At 50.7% G+C, this 25,183-nt stretch overlaps 1 protein-coding gene across 4 annotated transcripts in view; it reads left to right on the forward strand.

Moving 5' to 3' along the window:
• Nucleotides 1-25,183, forward strand: part of Cdh23 (cadherin related 23) — a 360,605-nt gene that overhangs the window by 75,896 nt on the left and 259,526 nt on the right. For all 4 annotated transcript variants that reach the window (XM_048338969.1, XM_048338966.1, XM_048338967.1 and 1 more), the window contains exons 4-6: nucleotides 9,984-10,126; nucleotides 10,793-10,840; nucleotides 10,924-11,016. In XM_048338969.1, the coding sequence (XP_048194926.1) occupies nucleotides 9,984-10,126; nucleotides 10,793-10,840; nucleotides 10,924-11,016 (284 nt within the window). The remainder of the gene's footprint in view (nucleotides 1-9,983; nucleotides 10,127-10,792; nucleotides 10,841-10,923; nucleotides 11,017-25,183) is intronic.

A 25,183-nucleotide genomic window follows, 5' to 3' on the forward strand; every position in this document is an offset into this window, starting at 1 on the left:
GCAGCAGCAGCAGCAGCAGCAGCAGCAGCAGCAGCAGCAGCAGCAGGGTCACCTCTGAGCAGGAAGCCGCCCACTTGGGTCTGTCAGTGTTTGGATTATCTCTTTGGCAGCTTCTAACGACCCGCAGTGCTCTGTTTATTTTAATGATAATGTCAAGTTCAATTTGCCTTCATTTTTCCACATTTCCTTTTGTAAAGTTAATTGAACAGTTCAATGAATTGAAAAGTTTCAGAAAAGGGGAAAAACTACCCACCCCACTATTACCACTGTTATTAAATCTGGTGACTACTGCTTGGCTCTCTAGGCCCTGAGAAAGGACTTCAGCTACACACACACACACACACACACACACACACACACACACACACACACACACACGCCTGGGAGCTGCAGCAAGGACTCAGGAAGGTCAGACAGAACATTGCTTATTCATGGCCATTTCATGTCCAGGCTCCTATTTCTATGCAGGAAAAAACAAAAAACAAAAAAAAAAACCAAAACAGTCTTCCTTGGACTTGGGATGCTAGTTCTATGGCAGCTGTTCCCCAAGTTTGGCAACCAAGCTGTAAAATGGGGCCCAATCTCCAGTCTCTACAGCCTTCTAGTCTCTAGTGTCCAGCACCTGCCTGCCTTGCACACGGTAAGGGACAGCCAACAGATCTGTAATTATTATAGATATGCCAACTGATGTGACTGCAAAGTGTGGAGGGAGGGCCAGAGGGTGGAGACTGGGTATCAAGTGTCAGCCCAGCCACCTGTGTAGCTGGGGATGGTAGACTTGATCCTGAGCCACCCAGCCCTGCTTCCTCCTTTGTAGAAAGGACTCTGTCCCATCAAGAATTTGAATGTATAAACGGGCACTGGTGGCTGACACCTGTAATCCTAGGTACTCTGGAGGTTGAGATCTAAAGATCATTGTTTGAAGCCAGCCCAGGCAGGAAAGTCCATGAGAGTCTTGTCTCCAATTAATCACCAAAAGAACCCCAACAAAAAACCAAACAAACCCAGAAGTGGAGCTATGGGTTAAGTAGTCGAGTGCTAGCCTTGAGTAAAAAAGGCTCCAGGACAGTACCCAAACTCTGAGATCAAGCCAAAAAAAAAAAAAAGAAAGGAAGGAAGAGAGGAAAGGAGGGAGAGAGGGAGGGAGGGAGGGAGGAAGGAAGGAAGGAAGGAAGGAAGGAAGGAAGGAAGGAAGGAAGGAAGGAAGGAAGGAAGGAAAGAAGGGAGAGAGGAAGGGAGGAAGGGAGGGAAACATTCTGTGGGAAATATGGTGGACTGATGGAATCTAATTTAAGTAGACTTGAGTTTGAATCCTGGCTCTGCTATCTGTGGCTATATGACCTTGGGTAGGTCACTTTACTTCTCCAAGTCTCAGTTTTCTCAGACAGGCATGCTGACCCCTCTGTGGAGGGCTCCTGTGAGTAAAGATGGGACATGTGGGCTGCTCTGAGCAAGCAGAGCTGCAGGAGGGTTGTGTGTGGGTCTGCAGACAGAGACCTGTCCCTTTACCTGGGCAAGGGTTTCTGCCTGGCCTGTAGGAGGCCACTTGCCTAGAAGGAGAGGGGAGCCATTGTCAGTCCCCACTTGGGTCATGCCAAGTTCAGGATCTGGGGCATTAGTGAGAAGGAACCTGAACAAGGCGAGAGGGAGGGAGGAACACCAGAGACAAATGAGATTATCCTGGGAATCGAGACTCTTAAGGGGCTGTGGGATCCCAGAGGCAAGACCATGAGACTGCAGGCTGAGCCCAGGCCAGTGCTGGGGACCATCCTGGGAGGGAAAATGAAGCTCCAGCTTTGGGAGGTGGGGGCCATCTTAGGACAGGAGGGGCAGAAGCCCTGGCTCTGGCAGAGACCCAGTCCAGACTAGGTGGGCAGGGTTCTTTCCCCGAGATGTAGTAGGCCGGTGGCCATGGTGAGGTGAGGGGCTGCAGGAGAGGAGAGCCCTTGCAATTGGGGCTGCATCTCTGTCTCTCTGGCCCAGCTTCTCCCAGCCTCACCCCTCCCTCTGCAAGGTGAGAGAGGCCCCTGCCTGTTTTGCTCTGTTGGCTACAACTAGTGCCTATTCTGGACCAGCCCATAGACCTGGTGCTTGATTCTGTCTCTTCTGGATACCTTGAGCCAGGGAGGGGCAGAGCACTGGATCCTCAGCCCCTGGATGGGGAGAGACAGTAGACCACAGCAGGCATAAAGTCCTTTCAAGTCTCAGAGTGTAAGAGGTCTGCTTTTAGGTGCCTTTTTAGGATCAACTAAAGTAGCCGCATGGAACCCAATGTAGTAAAGGATTCTGGAGTGGACTATAGTCTCCGCAGATAGGGTCTGGGATATCTGTATGAGCAGAGGTGGGGAGAGGCTAGCTCCTTGGCCCCTAGAAAAGCTGTAGTTAGAGGAAGAGGGGTGAGGAAGAGAAGGGAGGTTGCCAAGTGGGTCCCAGAACCCCAGCCTCCACCTTCAAGGGGTGATGGCCTCCTGCCTGTTGTGCAGAGGTCAAATGATAGATCTGGGAGCACAGAGAGAACCTCACAGCAGAGGGTCTGTGTGTGTGTGTGTGTGTGTGTGTGTGTGTGTGTGTGTGTACAGAGAGAACCTCACAGCAGAGGGTGTGTGTGTGTGTGTGTGTGTGTGTGTGTGTGTGTAGCATGTGTGGAGGCTAGCCTGGATCTGAGTGGGAATGAAAGAAGGAACTGCACAGGCATAGGTGTACCCCAGACCCCAGGTGTACTTGAAGCCTGGCAGCAGACTGGCAGCATGGCCTGATACAATGGGAGTGTGATTGGTGGGGTTGTCTCCGTACTGAGAAGGGCATTGGACAGGGCAGGAAGGAACTTGGTTTGCTTGATGGGGGAGGGATGCTGGGGTCCGTGGGGGCATGGCAAATCAAAGGCATGCTCCATGAAGCTGCTGTATCGAGGCTGAGTGAGCCCTCCCTCCACCCTCATTCATTTCACAGCCCCCTCCTCACGGTTTAAAGTACACATAGATACTAGCCTTCTTCAGTTCAGAAAAAAAGTAAAATATTAAGCCTTGCACAGCCTCCTTCTGTCCTGTCAGTTTCTGGCCCTCCCCTCATCAAGCATCCAGAGAATAGAGAATACAAGTTCTGCACAAGCCAACGGCAGAACATACCAGTCCCAGCCTTCACCCCTCGTGCAAATAGCAACAACAATAATAATAACAGTCATCTCAGCATCAGCATGGGCCCAGCAGGACCACTGGGGAAGCTGTGATTGTCTAGCCCTTACCTAGAAGACAGATGTGGCTGGCTGCTGGCAGCTGAGGCTACAGTGTAGCATGTGTACCCAGCCCCAAATTTTTCAGGGATCTTAGTGGATGGCTGAATAGATTCTCAGTCTACCAAGGCCCCTACCTCCAGGATGAGGTACGTTGTCCTGGGATGGGAGGTACTTGGCTATCAGGAAAAATCACACAGCCCTGCCCCCCAGGAGAGAACAGAAGACTTAAATTCCCAGCAGTACCCAACACTGATTCACCTGTGTCAAAAGCCAAGCGCTGTTAGTCTGGGCTTTATTAGGTTTGATTAGCCTGCTTTCTCCTGTCCGTTAGTGAACATAATTAATTAACTCACTCTGTTCTCTCTTGCCATGGCTCAGAGATCCACATGGCTTGCGGCAGGGGGGGGGGCATCCTTCCCTAACACCTCTGGCAGTTGGCACGACTCACTCTTTTGTTCATTGAGTGACTCCAAAGCTGCCGCTGCTGCCACTGTGTCAGGCCCAGGGACACAACAGGAAATGTGGCAGCCAGGCAGCTGCTCCCAAGGGGCTGACACCAATGTGCTTGTGGGGCTGCTGGAGGGTTGAGGTAGGTGGCCCCAAACTATGGGAATAACTACCCCAGGTCAGAGAAGGACTGCGAGGACAGTCAGTTGGGGGCAGACAGGTGTCTCCTTGGAAAGGCTGTATGCTTCAAGTATGTAAGGAGGGCCTCCCCAAGGTGGTGATCGATACCTGAGGGGTGACCACTGAGAGCACTGGCTTGTAGTGACCAGGGCAGAACTATCCCCAGCAGAACCACAAGCAAGGCCAGGCTCTGAGCCAGCTGTGAACTGGGTCTGTTCCAGAGCAGCAGGGAATCACGTGCCTAAGGAGCTGAGCTCCAGGGGCCCAGGTGATACAGCGGGAGGTGTGTGTACGGGAAGGGTCATCTTGGATGTGGTCACTAGGGCCTGGAGTAGCATGTTTTGTTTTATTTTTTTAAGCTTTATTTGTTTAAATAGGCACGACAAAATCTATCCTCTTAACCAGCTTTCAGTTTGCCGTTGCGGAGCATCGAGTACATTCCCACTGTGGTGTAATGTATCTCTGGGACTTTATCTTGAAAACTGAAACTCTGTACCCACTACACAATAAGTCTCCACCCCCCTCCCCAGGCCCTGGCAACTAACATTGTGTGTCCTGAGACTATGAGCATGACTCTTCCAGGTACCTGGTAAGAGGAATGTCACACAGCACTTGTCTTTATTTGTGATAGGCTTATTTCATTTAGCATTATGTCTCAAGGTTCATCTGTACAGTGGCATATGTTAGAATTTTCTTCCTTTTTTAGAACTAAATAATCCATCGGATACAGACTGTGCTCCATCCATCTATCTATCCGTGCACTTGGGCTGTTTCTGTCTATTGGCTATTGTGAATGTGGCTGTGCAGAGATCTGAATTCTTTCAGAAGTTTTGTTTTGTTTTTTAACAGCCAGGGGATGGTGGCTCATACCTATAGTTCTAGCTACTCAGGAGGCTGAGATCTGAGGATCACAGTTCAAAGCCAGCCCCGGCAGAAAAGTTCATGACACTTTTATCTCCAATTAGGCAGTAGAAAAGCCAGAAGTGGAGCTGTGGCTCAAGTAGTAAAGTATCAGCCTTGAGAGAAAAAAAAAAAAAAGCGCAAGGACAGGACCAAGGCCCTCACTCAGTTCAAGCTTCAGTACAGCACATTAAAAAAAATAAAAGAAATAAAAAAATTATTTAACCACCCATGAGGTTTGGCCAGCTGCCAGCCTTTATTGGCTCAGCAAGTGTCCCATCTCCATGAGGGTGGGGACACCAAGTGTAAAGATTCCTCTGGCTACACTGATTGAGCTGAGAGCCCAAAGACTGAGCCCTCAAATCATCCTGGGGCTGGAGGAGCTCGCCTCTGCATCTAAAGGAGAGCCATAAAGCATGCTGACTTACAGGCAGTACTTGCGGCCCGTTGTTTATGGCTTGCAGACTTTCCCATTGGTGGGTTCCCATTGTTAAATATTTGAATATCACCCAGTCATAAACAGCACTAGGACTGTACCTTTTTGTTCATGCAGAGAGAGTGCTGCTCTTGTCTAAAAAGTTCTCGGCTCCCTGTAGCTAGCTCAGCCATCAGCATTGTCAGTGGTTCCAAGGCACAGTGTTCATGGTGTCTTGTTAGAGTTCTGGAGAAAAGCAGACATTGTGAAGAGGACCTAAGGGCAGGAAGTTTTACTGGAGAGAAGTGACTGCTAGGGAGTAAGCGGGGGGAGGGGCACAGGGAGACCAAGAGAGGCAAGGCCAAGAAGATGTACTGACAATTGTCTTTGCTTTCTGTGCTATGACAGAATACCCAGGTCTGAGTAATTTGTAAAGAACTGAAGTTTAGTGAGCATGTGGTTCTGGACACTGGAAGTGGCTCCAGCATCTGTGGAGGGCCTTCACCCTGCAACAGAACATGGAGGAAGCTATCATATTACAAGACAGGGTAAACTTGCTAGCTTGGGTCTCTCTTCCTCTTCTGATAGAGCCATGAATGCCATCATGGGGCTCCATCTTCATGGTCTTATTTTATCCTAATTTCTCTCAAAGTCTCACCTCAAGAATGCCAATAAGGCATGAATCTGGAAATCAAGTTTCCACCATATGAACTTTGGGTAGGGTGGGTAGAGGAGGGTGAATATAAACCATAGACTGAGCTCTCAACCACTGTAGCAGCTGGAGACTAATCCTTAGGGAGCTCCCCAAGCCATTGTAGAGCACTTGCTTCTGCAATACCTCCTGAGAGACAAGGAAGCTGGATTTTTTATCTGCCTCTCCCCACCCCACCCCCCAACCCCAGACTTCTAACAGCCATTCACTGACTGAATGAGAGCATTTGTTCCCTGGACCCTCTGCTCTGGCCTGTGTGGGGCAGGGCTATCTGTGATGGCCGGAGCCTTTCAGACAAAGGCCCTGGGGGCTGGCAGTGAAAGGGAGGAAGAAGTGAACAAGGTACTACAGCATCCACTCTGGATGCCTTCCCAGCCTCCTCTGTGCCATCATTAGGGGCCCTGGCACTTGTGAATCTTTGGGGGTGGGGTCCTCTTTACCATGGCAAAGATCTCCAGTCCTTGTCCGTTGCTGGTGGGAACATGGACTGGTACAACCACTGTGGAAAACCATGAGGCAACCCCCCCCCCCCCCAATAAGTTAAGCGTAGAACTACCAGATGACCCAGCTGGTCTACTCTTTTTTTTCTTTTTTATTTTTTCTTTTTTTTTTTTTTTTTGCCAGTTCTGGGGCTTGAACTCAGGGCCTGGCCACTGTCCCTGAACTCCTTTTGCTCAAAACTAGCACTGTACCTTTTGAGCCACAGCGCCACTTCCAGCCTTTTCTGTTTATGTGGTACTGAGGAATCAAACCCAGGGCTTAATGCATGCTAGGCAAGCATTCTACCATGAAGCCACATTCCCAGCCCCGATTGTACTTGTAAGTATATAAACAGAAAATTAAAAATAATTATTCAAACAGAAATGGGCACACAAATGTTCACAGAGGCATTGTTCTCAATAGCCAAAAGGTGAGGACAACTCAGAAGTCCTCCTATTGAAGATTGGGTAAAGAAGCTATGTTTTATTCACACAGTAGAATACAATTCAGCCAGTAAAGGAAAGAGGTTGTAATACACACCACAACATGATATGATACTAAATGAAAGAAACCAGACACAAAAGGCCACATATTATACAATTATATTTCTATGAAAGGTCCCTGATAGGAACATCAGAGTGAATTGTGGTGAGTTGCTTGTTTTAAATTTTTTAAGTTTTATTTTTAAGTAGTTGTACAAAATGGTTACAATTCCAGAACTAAAGGTGGGGTTGGTCTCTATCCGGGCACCTCTCCTAGTGGGGAAGTGAGCCTGGCTTCTCAGCCCAGCCTCTACAGAGGGATTGAACAGCCGAGCAATGCCGGGCGGGGGAGTATGTGTCCAACTGGAAAATTGCAGGGCATCTTGTCTTAAATATAATATTAAATCGGCACCTTTAATTAGTACACTTAGAAAAGGTCACTAGCAATTACCTAGGACACAAAGAAGGCATGAGCAGGCGAGAGCCTGTGAGGAAGCCGAAAAGGACCATTTTGAGTAGCACATAATTGAGGGGAAAATGGATAAAAGTCCAGGAAATTACAGGGTGGGTGACAGCAGCTGATGGCCCCATCCCTATCCTGTTCTAAGCCCCCCTTCTTGGGAGGACCCAAGTGTCAGGCCTGAGAGAGCCATTTGGGATTATCGGGCCAAGTCACGGGACCTTGGCTGGAGAGCCAATGTGGCCTTCCCAGAATCCTCCTCGGCCAGTCACAGCTTGGCTTCATACCCTCCACCTGGAAGGAAGCTGGCAAGTGAGGTCTGTGGTGGGGGGGGGGGGGAGGTTGAGGGGTTACAGATTGGCATGGATCCCTGTAATGCAGAAGAGTGGGGTGCATATTGGCCTCAGTTTACTGTGGGGTTCCTGCCCATAGCCTGAGAATTAGCTCAGTGTTTCCTGAACTTGATGATGGAGAGGCTGGAAAGTCTCTGACAGCTTTACCTTATATCTCAAAAATAAATGCTATGTCCTGCTCCCATTATATTCCTTGGCATTAGGAATGCAGATCTAGATGTGTTTAATTTCTCTGGGACTTTCACATACTCCTTCCCTTCACCCTCAACAAAGGAAAAAAATCCTTATTCTAGGAGCCTGGGTGTTGAAGACCTGGATTTGAGTACCACTTGACATTCACCATTCTATATGAGCAGCTTGCTCAGTGCCTTTGGCTTCTCCTTCTGGAAGGTTGGGCTCTGAGCTGTTTCATGGTTTCACAACTCCTCTCTCTGCTTACCTTCCATCACCTTGCTGCTGCTGTTCTGAGCTGTACCTTGGGAAGGCTCCTTTCCCTTCCTGAGCCTCAACCCTCTACCTGTATGACAGGGGCAATGATGGCTTCCAGGTAGAGCTGCTGGGAGGATGGAACAAGTGAATGGATCGGGTATCTGGTGTGTTGGAAGTGCTGGGTGAATACTCAGGATTTTCCACTCTCGAGATCTGGGCATCTAGTTAGGTCCTAATGGGGGCATAAGTTCACATGTGAAATGTTCAAGGTGTAGAGACAGAGGTGGACAGCAGGCCCTGGATGCCTGGACTGTAGATCCCAGCTTTGCCCTTCACTAACTGTGACGTTGTGGGAAATTACATAATCACTCTTGGTTGCCTTATCTGTGAAGCAGGGACAATACTGGTAAGGACAACATCAGACAGTGCTTAGCTCAGCGACTGCCTATTATCGGGGCTCAAATGCATTAGCTGTCACAGTCAGGTTAGAACTGTCCTGTGTGAAAGTTCAATTGCCAAAGCTCATGAGCCTGGAGAAAATTCCCCGTGCTTCACATTCTCCTCTCCATCCCTGGCTTGATCTTCCCTGGTAAATAGCATACTTGGTATTTGGGGAGGAGACAGTACTATTTTCTAGGGGTAAACGGAACCCTTAGAGAAGGGCTTTGTCTCAGTCATGGCACTGCTCTCTCAATTTCAGAACCAGATGGGAACAATAGGCCTTCCTTTAGAATGTCACACACCGAACACTCCTGACATTTTGGCAACAGTCCTGAGGATTTAGAGACCCTGATGCTAAGGTGACCATCTCCCTGGAACTTTCTGGCTTTGTCATATGTGCTAGGAAACACCTCAGTCCTGACCACCCTGTGTGAAAGCCACTGAGAAACCTGTGAGTCTCAGGAAAAGATGTGCAGTGTTAGGGGCCTCTGAGGTAGGCTGCAGGCCAGGCATCCAGATGCCCAGGGGGACCAGGGCTTTGTGTCTTAATAAGGGGTGACACCAATCTTTCAATCCCCTTCCTGAGGACAGGACTGGAGTGACTGTCTTAAGGCCAAGCCACATGTTCTTAATCTCTGTCTACTCTAGTACTTATCCCAAGAGAATACATAGATATTCTTGATAGAGGGCCTGAAGGCTTTGCAAAATATTCTGAATTAGAAAGGGTTCTTCTATTTGCAAAAGAGAAATTCAACTCAACAGCTGTAGGACACACACACACACACACACACACACACACACACACACACAGTGGAGAGGATGTGTTTGCTAACTCCTACAACGCAGAGTCCAGATGGTGGAGCCAGTATCAGTCACACTAAATAGCCTCAACCAGTCAGGAATCAGCCTATCCAAGGTACTAGTTGCCTCTGTTTTCATCCTCATCCTCATTCTCAGATAGGGTCCTCTTCTGTGGTACCAAAGATGGCTGCTAACAGTGCTGGTTCAGGAATTCCAAAAGTTCCAGGATTGCCTTTGATTGGCTAGTTTTGATTACATGCTCATTCTTGGACCAATCATTGTATCCAGAGAGATGGGAATGCTCTGATTGGCTATGTCTGAGTTACCTGCCCAATTTTGGGACCAAGTGAGGAGCAAGAGAAGATACTTGGAGAAGATCTCCCAAATTAAACTCAGAAAAAGGAGGACAGATAGAAGTTACATCGTTCCTTTACATGCCCAAAACATTGTGAATGGTGATTTCATGGGGGCCAGGATAGAAGAGTAGAGCCTTGGACAGAGTCCTGAACTGCACAGGGTCTTGAGATGATCCATAGCCTGCTGAGATCTGTTAGTGAGTGCTTGGTCCTGGGAGTCCAGCCACTTGAACACTATGGTAAGGAGTGGACCTGACCTCCCTTCATCCTCTGCTCTCTTGCCTGGCCATTCCAGGTTCATCGGTGACCCAGTTGCTGGCCCGAGATATGGACAATGATCCCTTGGTGTTTGGCGTGTCTGGAGAGGAGGCTTCCCGCTTCTTTGCCGTGGAGCCTGACACTGGTGTGGTATGGCTCCGGCAGCCATTGGACAGAGAGGTAGGACTTGCCTGTACCCTTCCCCAGCCCTTTCCTGGGGGAGGTGGAACAGATACTGACATGGGTGGGGCTTATCATCTTTTGGAGTGCTTTCTCTAAGACCCCATTCTGACTCTGCAGATGCACCTTTCTGACTGAGTGGTAGCCCTTCTTTGAGGACGCATGCTGATGGTTGCACTTCGGGTTGGGATGAGGTGATTGGGGATCTCTAAGCAAAGGGGCACCACTGGATAGGCAAGAGCCACCGTGATCATGGGGGTCATCCCACGTAGAATGGAGCTCTGTGGAGGACAGCAGTCAACCTATACCCCAGCAAACAGTCCTGCAAAAGGAAATTTCTAGAGAGGCAGGAGTTTCTGGTACAGTGATTCTAAGCAAATTAAGGAAAGATTTGCACAGGGCCCCATGCCTTGCTGTCTCTTGCATTTCCAGAGTGGCTACCAGAAGTGTCTAGTGACTTGCTCAATAACACATAGTCATTTAGAGGCAGAGTCAAGACTAGCACGCAGCCTGCTTGTCTTTTAAGGAAGAATCCACATCCTGCATGCCTTCCCCAAGCAAAGGGCAGTGCCCCAGGGCTAGATCCAGCCTGCAGCTCCTCAGACTCCTCACTAACTCTGCCCTCTCTCCCTCTCTTATTTTATTTTATTTTATTTTTTCTTTCAGACCAAATCAGAGTTCACAGTGGAGTTCTCTGTCAGTGACCACCAGGGGGTGAGTGTTTCCAGAGGACCCTTTGGGTGGAAAGAGGCCAGACAGAGGCAGGTGGCAGCTAAGTCCTCACCCTTCTCTTATAGGTGATCACGCGGAAGGTGAACATCCAGGTGGGAGATGTGAATGACAATGCGCCCACATTTCACAACCAGCCCTACAGCGTGCGCATCCCTGAGGTAGGAACCCCCAGGGTGTCATCTTGGGGGGAGTCCTGGGGTCTGCTGCTCCCCAGACCTACAAAGTAGGGTATCTGGAGATCAGCCAGGGAGCAGGCTGCCCCTCCCCAATGTTCACTCTGGGACAGTCAGTAGTCACACTGGCGCCTCTGAGGATAGGGGTCAGCATGGAGACTGGGGATAGTTGTTGGGTCAGTGGACAGCAGAAGCCATGAGGGAATGCTTGCTCTGTAGAGACCCCACCTCCATCTGGAGTCCACAGCAGAACAGAAGGTAGGAGAGGCTGCTGGTGGACCTTTCATCCCGTTCATGGCTCGGGGGTTGGGGGGGGGCAGGTGAGTGCCCAGGCCTTGCCCCTGGCTTCCTGGCCAGAGTGAAGGACTGCAGAATTTGGGGAGAGTATAGCTCTGTGAAGACACTTTCACCAGTCCTGTGCCCCCCTGTGCTTGGGCCCACATCCCCTTGGCTTCTGGTCTGGGCATGTTTGCATGCATGTAAAATCAAGCCATTGCTGGTAATTGAGAAGTACAAATTATTGCATTACAAACGGTTCATTAATAAGCTGGCTCCCGACTCCTGTTGGCACCAGGGTTCCTGCTACTTGCTGTCCCTCACCACAGCAGCTGATGGCTGTAGCTAGTGATACAAAAAGCCACTGGCACAAAAGAATTTTAAGAAAATATCCCACAGGCACCACACAGCTGTGACCTTGAGCCTCCTGATTCCCAGGAAATGTCAGACATTTCTCCAAAGTGGAGCAATCTTGTAGCCCTCATTCCTCAAAGGTTCTGTGCTCCTCCCAGGTGGAAGGCCAGAGGACACATGTGGCTGCACCAATACCTGAGGCACCAAGGGCTCTTCCCTGCTTATCATCAGCCATTAAGAGGAGTCATCTACAGTCCTAAACATGGCAGCCTAGTGCCCTGTACTCTGGTGGCCATGCCCCAGGACTGCAGCTTGACTCCACATTCTTGATCATTTGGAAGTCTCCCTAATTTAATTAAGGGGCTCTATGTGCCAGCCTGCATTTCAGGCCTGGGCTCAGAAACCAAGGGCATGGCTGGGAGTTAATGAGCCTTGTGCCCATTGCTCAGCTGCCATCCTGGCAGGCATGGCTGCCCTCTGTCTCCCCTCAAGGCAGGGGGGGGGCGGCGCGCAGCAGGCAGTGCCGGCAGTAAGAGGACACAGGGTCATGTCCCTCCTCCCCAGCCTTGCTGGCACAGGGCCAGCTTCCCGCTCTCCTCCAGAGATGGGACTGGCGGCACCCAGCCCTGTTGGAATCCCTGGGGTTCTCTTAATGCCTCCAAGGACAGAGCCCTTGTTCAATGTTTTCTGTGGGCTAGACAGTCCACCGAGATTTGGGATGCCTCAGGAGTATGGTGTGACAGGGTCACAACTCAAGGATCCTAGGGCTAACCGTTGCTGGGCTCCCAGATTGCTGGATCTGGCAGGGGATGTTGCTCTACCTCTCTGCACCATCGACCTCCTTGTCTTATAAAGCAGGAAGGGCAGATGGGGCAGATGGGATAAGGTACCCTGCCTGCCCCCATGCTGAGGAGTGGAAAGGCGGAGAGGACGCACCATCTCTAGAGGAAGGCTCCTGCAGTTTACTTGTTTGTGTGAAAACTCCCTGCACCCTTCAGTGGCCTGACACTCGATGCCTGGTTCAGAACTGTTCAGTGTGGCCAGTCAGGATGTGGTGTCAGCTGGACGGCAGCCTGGCCACTCATGACTGGAGGTGGCTTGGCAGGACCCAGCTCTGGCCTGGTGTAGTCACCTGAGTCAGGCCCCAGTTGGGGACCAGCACAGGGCCTGCTGGCTCCTGGCTGGAGAATGGAGCCCAGGGCCTCCTGAGCACTCCGAGCCCTTGCTCTGGAGAAGCAAACTCAGTGAACAAGGCCTTTGAATGTGACCCACATGAGCATGTAGACCAAAGAACAGGATAGAGAAGGGTACTGATGACCTTGTTTGACCCGAGTGACCAGAGAAATCCCAATGGCTTCCTGGAGGAGGTGGGGTTATTAGCAGACCTGGAAGAGGTAGGAGTGGGAAGAGTGATGGAAGCAAGAGACCTGGGTTCTAGTCCTGCCAGAGCTGACTGCCTGGGGAAAACTTTAGGTTTGTCCCTGTCCCTCTGCTGGCTTCGGTCCCTGTAGCTGTCCACAAGCCAGCATTCAGGATCTGAGGATAAAGCCCAGCAAGGCACCTTCTTATCTGTCAGGACTAAATTATCCTCTAAGTGTGGCAGAGAGGCTTAGGGCCACCTTGCATCTGTCCATTGGCTTCCCCGTGGACCTCTCACTATCACCTCCTCCTCCTCCTCGCCTTCCTAACCTCCATAAGCCCAGCCTGGACCCTGATAATACGTGGATCTGTCTGTATGCCCAGAACTGGAAACAGGCACAGGGAGCAGGCTGTAATACAGGTGTATAATGGGAAGAACTTTACAACAAGGAGACAGACACATATGCACACACATACAGGGGCACATAGTCACCCACCCCTCCCCTGCTGCCTTGCAGAGGTTGTGCTGAGCGCTCCATGCATGGAGTCATGCAAGCAGAAGCAGGAGGGCTACCCGCACTGCATGTAGAGGACATAATGGACCAGAGCGTCTCATAGAGGCACTGGTAGAATGTCCCAGACCCACTCCTGGCTGCTACATTTCTTCCTCTATAGACTAGGGAGGGCTGGCCCCTAGAATCTGCCTTTGAAATGAACTCCTTTGGAGACACTGACACCAGCCAAGATGGAGGAGCACAGCAAGGTGACCGCCCAGAGTTTCCAGAAGTGCTGAAGGCAGTTGTCTTGGTTGAGGACTTCCAACCATTCACAGCTGTCTCCCTCAGGTCCTGAAGCCAGAAATAACAAGGGTGGGTGGGGCTTCATGGCCAAGTCCCACCTCCTGCCTCCCAGGCCCAGCTCCACTCCCACGACTCAGTTAGCTCTGGCTTTGGGAGAAGCCACCCCAGCAGGTGTGTGTTTGGGTTTGTTTGTTCTGGCCCCCTTCCTGCCCACCCTTCTCCCACTCACTAAAGCGGTTCTCCATGTAATTATCCATTTTATCAGGGTGAAAGGCCCTGCAATTCACTTGTCGAAGCCCTAACGAGGCAGTGTGGATGCTTTCAAGTCTGTAAAGAAAAGGGAAATCCTGCTAGAATTGGCAACTTAATTCACTGAGCCAGCCCCACAGACCTCATTAAGTGCCCGTGTATTCATTTCAGGCTAATGGCTGTCATGCTGACTGCTGTTTGATTTGCTGTAATAGACTTTTATGGTGTGCCAATTTGCTCAAACGTGTTTGCCTGTGTCTGTGCCCAGCGGTGCTGCTCCACTACCTCTGTTAGGGGTGTGTGCCAGCCTCGCTGACCTTCAGAGCTGGCCCTAGCTCACCCCTCCCTGCCCCTCTTGGGGCCACCCCTCAGGCCCCTGGGGAGGTGACCCTGGTGCTGAGGTGTTAGGGCAAGAGGGAGATTATGAGGTGAGAGGTTAGGCAGTGCATGGTCCAGGAATCAAGGGGCTCCGGGGGTTTGGGGACACCATGCCCTTGACATTGTGACAAGTGTAGCTTCCTACCCTGGGCAGTCGCCACTTGTACCCATCTGGCATTATCTTGCCCGTCCCAGCACGTCTTATGATGATGATACCTTCTAAGTTTTCTTCTGCCTGAACTCTCTAGTGGGCTAGAGGACCCATTCTAGGCCTGTGAATCTGCCCAATAGTGCCTATCAGTCTGCATTTCTATCTAGTTACAGAAAAACTGGTATTTTTTTTCTATCTAGTTCTAAAGTTTAACTCAACTCTGCTCATTCTTCAAGGCCCAGATCTGATCTACCGTGCTCTGATGCACATTAAAAAATAAATCTCCAGGGCTGGGGATATGGCCTAGTGGCAAGAGAGCTTGCCTCGTATACATGAGGCCCTGGGTTCAATTCCCCAGCACCACATATACAGAAAACGGCCAGAAGTGGTGCTGTGGCTCAAGTGGCAGAGTGCTAGCCTTGAGCAAAAGGAAGCCAGGGACAGTGCTCAGGCCCTGAGTTCAAGGCCCAGGACTGGCCAAAAAATAAATAAATAAATAAATCTCCAGGCACTGGTGGCTTACACCTGTAAACCTAACTACTTAGGAGGCTGAGATCAGAAGATAGCAGTTCAAAGCCAGCCCTGACAGGAAAGTCTGTGAGACTTTTATTTCCAATTACCCTCCAGAAAACTGGAAGTGGAGCTGTGGCTCAAAGTGGTAGAGTGCTAGCCTTGAACAAAAGAGTTTGGACAGTGCCCAGGCCCTGAGTTCAAGCCCCATGACTGACCATAAATAAATAAATAAATAAATAAATAAACAAATAAATAAATAAGAACACAAGAAACAGACCCAGAACAAAGCTCTAAATTGACTTGATATGCAAAATAATAATAATGATAATAATAACCACTTTCTGGCTTTAAACAGATGTCTTAATCTCTCTGGACCTCATTTTTTTTTAATCTAGAAGATAAGCAACAATTTCTGTCTTTCAGGATTGTTGGAAGAGCTACAATAGTGTAGATAGGAAAAGTCTTTATACTGTAGAGTCCGGTTGCAGCTCAGAGTATATATTCAGTAAAATGCTGGTATTTAAAACCCAGGTCTCCAAAAATGAGAGACAAAGGATAAAAAGACAAACCACTGAAAAAGTGTTACTTACAAAACCAATTGGTGTTAACTAACCATACAACTTCTTGAGGGGAGGGGTCTGGGGAGGGGGGAAATGGGGGAAAATGAGGGAGGAAGTAACAAGTTGGATAAGTAATGTACTTGCCTTACATATGAAACTGTAACCCCTTGGTACTTCACTTTGACAATAAAAATAAATAAATAAAGCATGTAAGTTTTGAAAGAAATAAACAAACAAACCCAGGTCTTCACTCTCAGGGAAGGTAATTTTACAAAGAGAGGAGGAAGTGACTGTGTGTGTAATTACATCTCAATGTATTAAATGTCATGGTAGCTTTGTGCAGTCTACAGAATGGAAGCACCAGGCTTTGTACATGAGGATTATGTGTTTCGGCCTTCATAGGATGAGTAGAAGTTTGTTAGAGAAGGCGATCATGATATCTCTGAATATCACCTACTTTCAAGATTCCATGATCTCTTTTCTGATGTTGAGGTTTCCCAAGGAGGGAGGTAAATTCTAAGCCTGATCAGAGACCACATTGAGGGACCACGGCTGTGTGTCTGTGTGTCCCTTGCACGTCCCACTGCTACTTCATGGAAGCAGACAAGCTAGGTCTCTGCCCAGGTCTGCCATAGATCCTTATCATCTGTGGCTTCTGATGATCAATTGTGAGGTGGAGACAAGGCTGCTTAAAGGGATGGGCTTGAGTTGGAAGGAGACCACAGGAGTCTGAGGGCACTGGCTTGAGCCTCACATGAAGCTGGGGACAGGGACAGAGCCAGCACCAAAGCCAGCTGGACCTAGGTCTCTCTGGCACTTAATGAAGACACGTGGAGGTCATTTGTCCTCTAGACCTCCTGCCGGAGACAGGATGGTGGGAGGAGACATGTCCTTGAAGATCACTTGTCAATGAAATAAAGTCACTTATTTCTGTGGCAGTAACAATACTGAATTGGTGTTATTATTATTATTAGTGTTTCCTACAAGCCCAGACTGTGCTGTCCACATGGAGATCTCACCACAGCCCTCACCACACCTTGGGGTCACATGTCCATTCTATAGAAGTGGACAGGACAGGAGGTAGAGAAGTAAACAGCTTGTCTGCCACCAGTCAAGGCCTGGCAACAGGCTGGACCATGCCATGACTGGACAGTCTACATACATAGCTGTACCCCACAGTCATTGCCGAGGGGACCCATATATGCAAGAGCATGCGTGTGACCCACCCAATGCTACAGGTGAGGGGTGAGAGACAGGACCAGTAAGCACTCAGCTGTGGCTATTTATAATTGCTGCCTGCACATCTGCCTCTAGCAGCCAAGTAGAGACCAGGTGTGGTCACTGGGGATGCTCAGAGCCTGGCATGTGCCTAGTGCTAGGTGGGTGTGGCTTGAAGGCATGCTCCTCAGATCCGTGCATCCGCTGTGAGTAGTGGTGAAGGAGAGAATAGGTAGGTACAGAGCTTTGTTAGGTCCTATAGTTTTCACAAGCAGGAATCTCTTTATTGCACTCAGTCCAGATTGAGGTGAGAAGCCACAGGCCTGGCACCTGCCCACACCTTGTTTCCTCCAGGACATCCATAAATGGCATCGCTCTGAGCAGGTGCCCTCTGGCACCTGCCAGTTCCTTGATCTCAGCCCTTCTGTCCTCTACATGGTACATGGAAGCCCTGGAGCATTAGCCAAATGAGGTTCAGGGCACATGGAAGTAGACTTAGCCAAAGAATCCAACTTAGTGTCCCAGGAGTGGGCAGCAGTGCTTCAGCTGCCCTTTGGGTCACTTGTCCATCAGATGCCTAGTGATTTATAAACTATATCCTTCCGTGCACTGGCTTGTGCCTGCTGTTTGCCCCCGGGGGTGTCACCTCCACTCATGGGAGTGCCAGGGAAGGCATCCCCTTGACAGCCCATATTAATTTACACCTTGGGGCCACAGGGCCTGCAGCCCCTTCTGCATTTAAAACCAGTGGTCTATTGATCTAGGAGAGGGAAACCCATAAATCATCTGGGGATAGGGGCTCCTGCTGGCTGCACCATACGTATGGCACCAGGGCTGCCATACAGCAGTCCTGGATGATGGCAGTCCTGGATGATGTCTCTCTGGCCCTTGGGGCTCCTTCAAGGCTCTCACCCTGCTCTCCTTCCTCTGTCAGCACAGTAGTGTACATCTGGGACAGACACTCTGCACTCGCAGCAGGCAGGCAGGTGATCCAGCCTGCAGAAACCTGCCTGCAGGAGCCAGGTAACCAGGTCATGTGCAGACTCATGGTGGTGGCAGGGCACACACTCGGGCAGCAGCGATTGCCTGCTCAGGCCCAGAGCTGTGGACCAGCAGGTACATATTTAAAGGATCTCACAGCCTTCCCTTTCTTTCATTTCTCCTCCTGTGGGCAGTTCCGCAAGTTATGGGAGAGCCATTATTTGTGGGAGAAGGCCAAGTCTACCAGCACGATAGCCATCATCTTCAGACAGAATCCAGCCTCCTGAAACAGTTGCTGTTTTGTTTTGTTGTTTTAGTTTTTGAAGACAAGAGTCTGGCTATCTAACCCAAGCTGGCTTTGAACTCGACATCCTCCTGCCTCAGCCTCCTGAGTGCTGAGATTATAGACCTGCACCACCATGCCTGGATTTTAATACCCAATTGTGTGTGTGTGTGTGTGTGTGTGTGTGTGTGTGTGTGTGTGTGTGTGTGTGCTGGTACTGGGGCTTGAACTCAGCGATTGGGTACTGTCCCTTATCTTTTCTACTCAAGGCTGGCCCCTTACCGTTTGAGCCATACCCGTAGTTCTGACATTTTGCTGGTTAATGGGAGAAAGAGTCTCATGGACTTTTCTGCCCAGGCTGTCTTTGAGATCCTCAGATCTCAGCCTCCTAAGCAGCTAGGATTGCAGGCATGAGCCACTAGCACCTGTCCTCATACTCCCATTTTTAACCTCTTTGTGGACCCTGCCAGACCTACTGTGCTTTGCCATGGGTTGTAAGGAGGAAGCCCCAGTCAGGCCAGGCTACCTACCATAACACCCCTGCCTGGGAGCTTTCAGGGTTAAGATGCCCTAGGGGCTCCTGTCACCCAAGTCATCAGATGTGTACATAGCATTGTTGGTGAGAGTGGGTGACCCTGCTTCCCCTGCCCCCCATCTAGGCTGCTATCTACCCTCTGACTGCAGGGAAGATTTAGTACCTTCTTGCTACCTCTCTCTGCTTCTCAGTGCTGGGGAGGGACAGACGGAAGCTCATGCAACAGGACCCTTCAGGAGCCTTGTTTCCTCCCCTACCCAGTGGGGTGGAATTGAGGACCCTCCCCCATGACCCTTGTAATACCTCCTTCATGCCTATGAGGTGTGACCAGGGATGTGGGTCACATCCTTTTAGCAGAAAGACTGCTAGGAGAAAGAGACAGAGGGGAACCTAGAGCTCATTAAAGTTGCAGTATAATAGTAATAATGTTCTTAATTACATAGGTTTCCTCCATGATTCTAACTGAGAGCCTTTGGAAGCTCATACAATGCTCTCTCTCTGATCACAGAACCTTCTGCCACCAATATGAAACAGAGCTATGTGGAGCCTAGCTCATGGATACTAGGTAATTTTTTTTTCTGGCATGTGCCAGGACACTTTTTATTATTCTCTCCTCCACTAAATAAAGCACCTTAAAATGCAGGTAGCTGGCTACCACTCTGTTCCATATTTAGACTCAGCCCTGCCACCCTCTTCCTGAAGTCTCTTTGTCATCTTTTTCTTATCCATCTCCTTACCCCATGGTGGGGCCTGGGAGGGGGGAGGGAGTGGGAGTGGTAGTGCAGGACCCTGGGTGGGGCAGGCATAAGAACTAGATGGATCAGGATGTCTCCACCTGCAGCTAGGAGTAGCTTGGGCCTGTCGGTGTTTGTGCCCACCCATGACCCAGGGTCTAGATGGATTCCTACTGGGGCACCTGGAGCCAGGCACACAGGGCTCAGGCTGCAATCTGGGGTCCTCCCTGAGCCACTGTGTCTGCATCCGTAGATAGGGATCCAGGTATGGTTATAAAAGTTCAGTGATGTCCAGGCACCAGGGCATCACTTGGGTGATGATTCTGATTACTCTGATGACACTGACCCTTGTCATGGTCGAGCAGGTGGCTTGCTCATCTCGAAAGCTCTGAAGGAGAAAGCACCAATGCATGAGCTGCTGTGTTGATTGGGGTCAATGGTGAGAAAAAATAGTCCAGATAGGCAGATAGGAAACCTGCAGAAAACATGATATGAAGACAAGGAAAGAAAAGGACACAGAGTCCTTAAGAAACAAGTAGCAGTAGATCATGGACTCCTCCAAGCCAACACAGAAGGACCATCAGGACAGCCTGGCTGGATCACACATTCTAGAGGCAGTCCAGAGAGGCTGAAGACCTGCCCAAGGTCACTTAGCCTGTCTAACTAACCAGAAGGCCAGAGGGAACAGGGGGAGCAGGGGAGGATAAAAGTCTCAGGAAAACTTCTAGAACCTGTGACATGAAGCTCACCCCTGACTAGCAGCATGCTGCATTCCCAGGGGGGCTGCCTGTCCACAGCCTGGGTGACACTAGATGCCTGCAGTCCCCTGGCTGTGAGCCGGGGACTCTGATGCCTTAAGACCCAGGCACAGGAGCCTGGAGCCTGCTGCATGGTCCACCAGCCATTCTTCCTGCCTCCTGTGGCGTAGGGACTTTGTCTCAGCTCTTCCACTATCCTAACAAGTTCAAGAAGTGTCAAAACAGCTTGGGGACAGGCCCCCAGTGTCCCTCTCTCCATCCTCCCACCTTGCTGACATTGAGCCCCGTGCACAATAGCTATTTTGATGTGTTTGCAGGCTGCCTGACCCACCTTGTTTCCTACCAGGAGGGGGACATGAGAGAGAGAGGAAAGAGACAGAACTATTGGTGGGTGGAATTATTATCATTTCTCTGATTCCTTAGCAGCCCTTAATTACTTTGCAACTTAGTGATGCTGGCTAGAAGCCGTGAGGGGCTGGGCACTCTCTCTTTATAATAACCTTAAGTGGAAACTGCCTGTCCATCTATTAAAAAACCCGCTCACTTTTCTCTCTGGAGGAGATAATGCCACTGGGAGATTTCGCCCGGGGTGTAATCACTAGGTACAATGTAATCGGCTCCGATCACTGTCTTCACCATCAATTGGTCAGCCCAGCCCACCCCAGCCCAGGCATAGGGACCACAAAGAGCCTCGTGCCCAGTGCATCCTTGTCCAGGAGGGCACAAACGCAGACTGGTCCCTTCTCACAGTGCTGAGAGACAGGAGATGGTGTGGGATCCCTTCCCACTGACCCTTTCCTTGTTCTGTAACTCCCATTCCAAGCCAGCCCCACTGCCCAATAGCCCAGCACAAGCTTGTTTCAGAAGTCTATTCTGGCATCTAGCTTTACATGGAGGCATGCCTGCCCTCCCTGTCCTCAGCCCTGTCGTACTATGAGAGGTCACTCTCCTGCCTTTGTTCATGCTGTACCCTTCCCCATACAGCTTCCTCCCACCACTTAGCCAACTCCCAACGCATCCTCCCTGGGAAGATCCCACAGGAGAGGGCAGGGAGGCCAGTCCCCACCCATTTGACAGATAAGCAGAACAATAGGACACAGCCTTTGGAACCTCTTTCAGATGTGGCAGCCAGAAGTGGCCCCAGCCTCTGTCTTACCCTCTCTTCCCTCCTCCAGATCTATGGTACAAGTCACTGCTCTTCCTGTTGCTCTTTACACAGCCCATCCTGCCAGTAGCTCTGGGTGGAGGCTCTACCTCTGACTTTGTTCTGGGTGTCTTCTGCAGGCTGCCGAGCCCCGGGCATCCCCACCTGTCAGGATCACCTGGCTAAGCATGCCCAGCTGGGGCTGCTCAGTGAGTTCCAGTACGGAGCTCGAGCAAGGAGGCTAGGAGGCTTGAGCAAGTAATTTTATTCCTCCAGGGCTCAGTTTGCCCCTCTGCTACAGGGGCTTGCTTGTTTGTCCTGGGCCTGTCCACTCTACAGTGGAGGCTGACATCTGGGTACAATTGGAACATGGCTCCACAGAGGGACCATGTTAGTTCCTCATTGTGAGGAATTAAGAGAGGATATTTAATCTCACTACGGCATTGAGAGGTGAGATCTTGGGAGACAGGGTAGGTAGGATAAGGTCATCAGGATGGAGCCTTACGATTGAGGTCTAGTGGCTACATATAAGGGAGACAGATGCCCCCCCCCCAACTCCCTGACTCTCCATATGAGGCCTTGTGTGGCTTCAGGAATATGCCCACAATAAAAGCACTGACCCACTGGGTGCTGGTGGCTCACGTCTGCAATACTAGCTACTCAGGAGGTTGAGAAATGAGGATTATGGTTCCAAGTCAGCCCAGGTAGGAAAGTCCATGAGACTCTTATCTCCAATTAACCACCAGAAAACTGGAAATGGAGCTATGGCTCAAAGTGGTAGAGTGCTAGCCTTGAGCAAAAGAACTCAGGGACAGCGCCTAGGCTCTGAGTTCAAGCCCCAAGACTGACCGCCCCCCCCCCCAAAAAAAAAGTATTGACCTTAGACCAGAACCAAACCAATCCGGTGGGGACCCAGGAAAGGAAGACCTTGGTGGAAGGCTGACTAAGGAGGCTTTCCTCTAGCCGTCTCCACAGTCTTCAGTGAGCTTGCTTTGCCTTTTTCTTACGCCTTGGCTTCTGAGTCAGTGTGTGACTCAAGCATGCGTCAGTCATGGGTCTGTCCTGTCCTGTCCTGTCCCACACCCAGAGCTGTACCTGCCTGCCACTGTGCTGGTTTAACCCCAGCCCACCCCTCTCTGACTCTACATTGCTTTTGGCCTTTGTCCTTTTGGCCTGTGTGGCCCCTTAGGGTTTTGTGACCACAGCCAGCTTGCCCCAAGAGGCTCCACATGGGGTCTGAGCTTGGAGTTCACAGGCCCAAAGTGAATTCTGGTCTCAGCCGGGTGTTGCTGGGAAACTTAATGTCCCTTGTCACTGAGCAGTGACAAGCAGTGACCTCTCCCGTGGGGTGTGTTGCTAGCCTAGGACACCAGGAAAAGAAAGGGTGTCCCTGAAAGGTAATGGAGAGGGCAAGATCTCCATCTAGGAAAGGGGAAAAGGAAGTCTCATACCCTATCTGTCTACTTTGATGTCAGAATGTTCCTTCAAGTTGCTAAGGAAGGTAGGATTGTCCTTCAGGACTTTAGCTGGGCACATAAAGCCAGAGAGGTTCAGGAACTTGTCCATGTTCACACAGCCAGATCTTACTGTCTTTGTGCTGCCCCCCCCAAACAGTGACTGAGGCTGTGCTATAGGCTACTGGTTCCAGAAAAAAACAGAGGAGGGAGGGAGGGGAGAGCTGGGGAGGGGAGGGGAGGGCTAGGGATGGGAGGGGGGCTCTCCTGAGGTGACCTGGGCCTCCCACCGCATTGTGGGTTGGGTGGTATCAGCTGCCTGATCTCAGGTCTTCAGGAGAAAACACAAAAATCTTTAAAGGCTTTCTAGCAGCTAGAATGGATTTTCCTTCCCCCCACCCCCACCCCTTTCCTTTTCTGTTCAGGACTGGGGCAGGGCAAGAGCAGAAGAATAAATTCTTATAAAGCATTGTCTCCCCCCCCCCCCCCCCCAACTCATCAAGTCCTTTAGACTCAGGGACTCCCAACCCTTAAAAAAAAAAGACTGCACCTAACACAGCTCACAAGCCAGAGGGAGATGGAGGCCGTGCGTCAGCAGCTGCTGGGGCGGAAGGCCCTAAATGGTGTGGAAGTAATACCTAAAGTGTCCACGATTACCGACATTTCCACAGCCGCGCTGCAGCCGGGACATAAATACACAGTGCGCAGGCCACGCACGCGGGAGACGGGGGAGGGGGGACGGTGCAGGTCACTGGTGTGGGGCAGAGCCTTCCTTGTTCATTCACTGAGTCCCTGTGATGTGTGAAGGATATCATAAAAGCCTTTCTGTGTGCTTCCGAGACCGATGGCCAGAATCCCCAGGGCTGTCACTGAGAGTGTGGTCCTGGCTCCCTTTCCAACCTCATCTAAACCTTTCTCCTCTTGCTCTTTCCAGTCCTTGAGGATACTATACCACAGGGCCTTTGCACAGCTTTTCCATCTCTCCCACCCCCACCCACCCCGGCCCACATCTCAGTCACTGTCTTTCTTGATTGTGAACGTCTGTCTTCCTTTAAGACCATAGATTCTGCCGGATCCCTCCTCCCTATGCAGAACTGATTCTGTGTGCTGGGCCTTTGGGCCACCATACTTTTGATCTTGAGGTGTAATCACTCACCTCCATCCAGAGGTTGTTGGATGGCTGCTGGCTTCTCGTAAGTGACTGTGAGCTCTGTGAGAACAGGAGGCTTTCTCCCTGGGCCGTCTTCCCTGGCACCCTGTGGGAACTTGATAACACTGCTGTGTGAGTCCTCGCCCTCAGGGGCCCTCCCCACCTGTAGCCCATCTTCAAGAGAGACTCTGTGCACCTGTGCTTGATGCACTGTTCCCAAAGCCCCATGCAGGAGTGGCTGCGTGCCACAGTGGTTCCCTGCTTGGTCTTCCAGAGTTTCAGGGCAGCCAGGAAGGAGGGTGTGCCACTCAGAGCTTGGGAAAGAGAGGGTGGCGTCCAATAGCATGGGGAGGCCAAAACACTGACCCCATCCCCCAGAGATGGGGTAGAAGCTATGAGGGTGGAAGCAGATGGGATGGGGGGAGGGGAGATCCAGAGAGAAGAAAAGGGAAAGGGAGAGAGGAAGAGAGAGCGAGGAAAAGAGAATGAAAAAAAAATGAATGAATACTGTCTCTAAAGATGGAGGTGGACAGGAAGGAGCAAAGGGACACAGGCAGCCTCTGGCAGCAGGAAAGGGCAATGAGGAGACACGCTCTCCCCAGAAGCCTGTGGCCCTGACATACTGGTATTTCCCCCAATGAAGACCGACTTCGGACCTCTGACCTCTAGAGCTATAAGGTGGACAAGCTTGTGCTGCTTTAGGCCCCTAAATGGCAGCCATAGAAAGCTGACTTTGGGGTGCTTAGAAGACATGGTAGGCAGCAGGATGCTCATTGTAGAATACCCCCCCACACACCAGCACCCACAAACTGCTTCTCAGGGCCCCTTCAGACAGGAGGACATGGGTATTAGGCTGGTGGTTGTTGGGAGCCAAGGACAGGGCAGAGACGGGAGGGGTGGGGGAGAACTGGGCGCTGCAGGGTCAGTAGGGGACAGCGGGGAGGTGGTGAGTGGAGCCAGTGTGTGCCATAGCTAGCAGGCAGCTCATGCTGCTGGGACACGCAGAGGAGGTGACCCTCCCTGGCACCCTGGCTTCTTGACAGTGGGCCACAAGCCAGGAGATAGAGAAGCCCAGGGCTTCCAGGGTGCTGCTACTTGGACATACCCAGCCTGTCTGCCTTTAATCACTCACTCAACCTTGCTTCTGGGGGCACAGCAGTGACAGAGACATGGTCCTGGGCCTCTAGGAGACCTGCCTGGGCCCCTGATCACTCACAGGGATACACTTTTAAACACTATGGGAAGCCCAGGACCC

The sequence above is a fragment of the Perognathus longimembris genome, chromosome 2 (assembly GCF_023159225.1).
Source record: "Perognathus longimembris pacificus isolate PPM17 chromosome 2, ASM2315922v1, whole genome shotgun sequence".
In the NCBI taxonomy this organism is placed as follows: domain Eukaryota; kingdom Metazoa; phylum Chordata; class Mammalia; order Rodentia; family Heteromyidae; genus Perognathus; species Perognathus longimembris.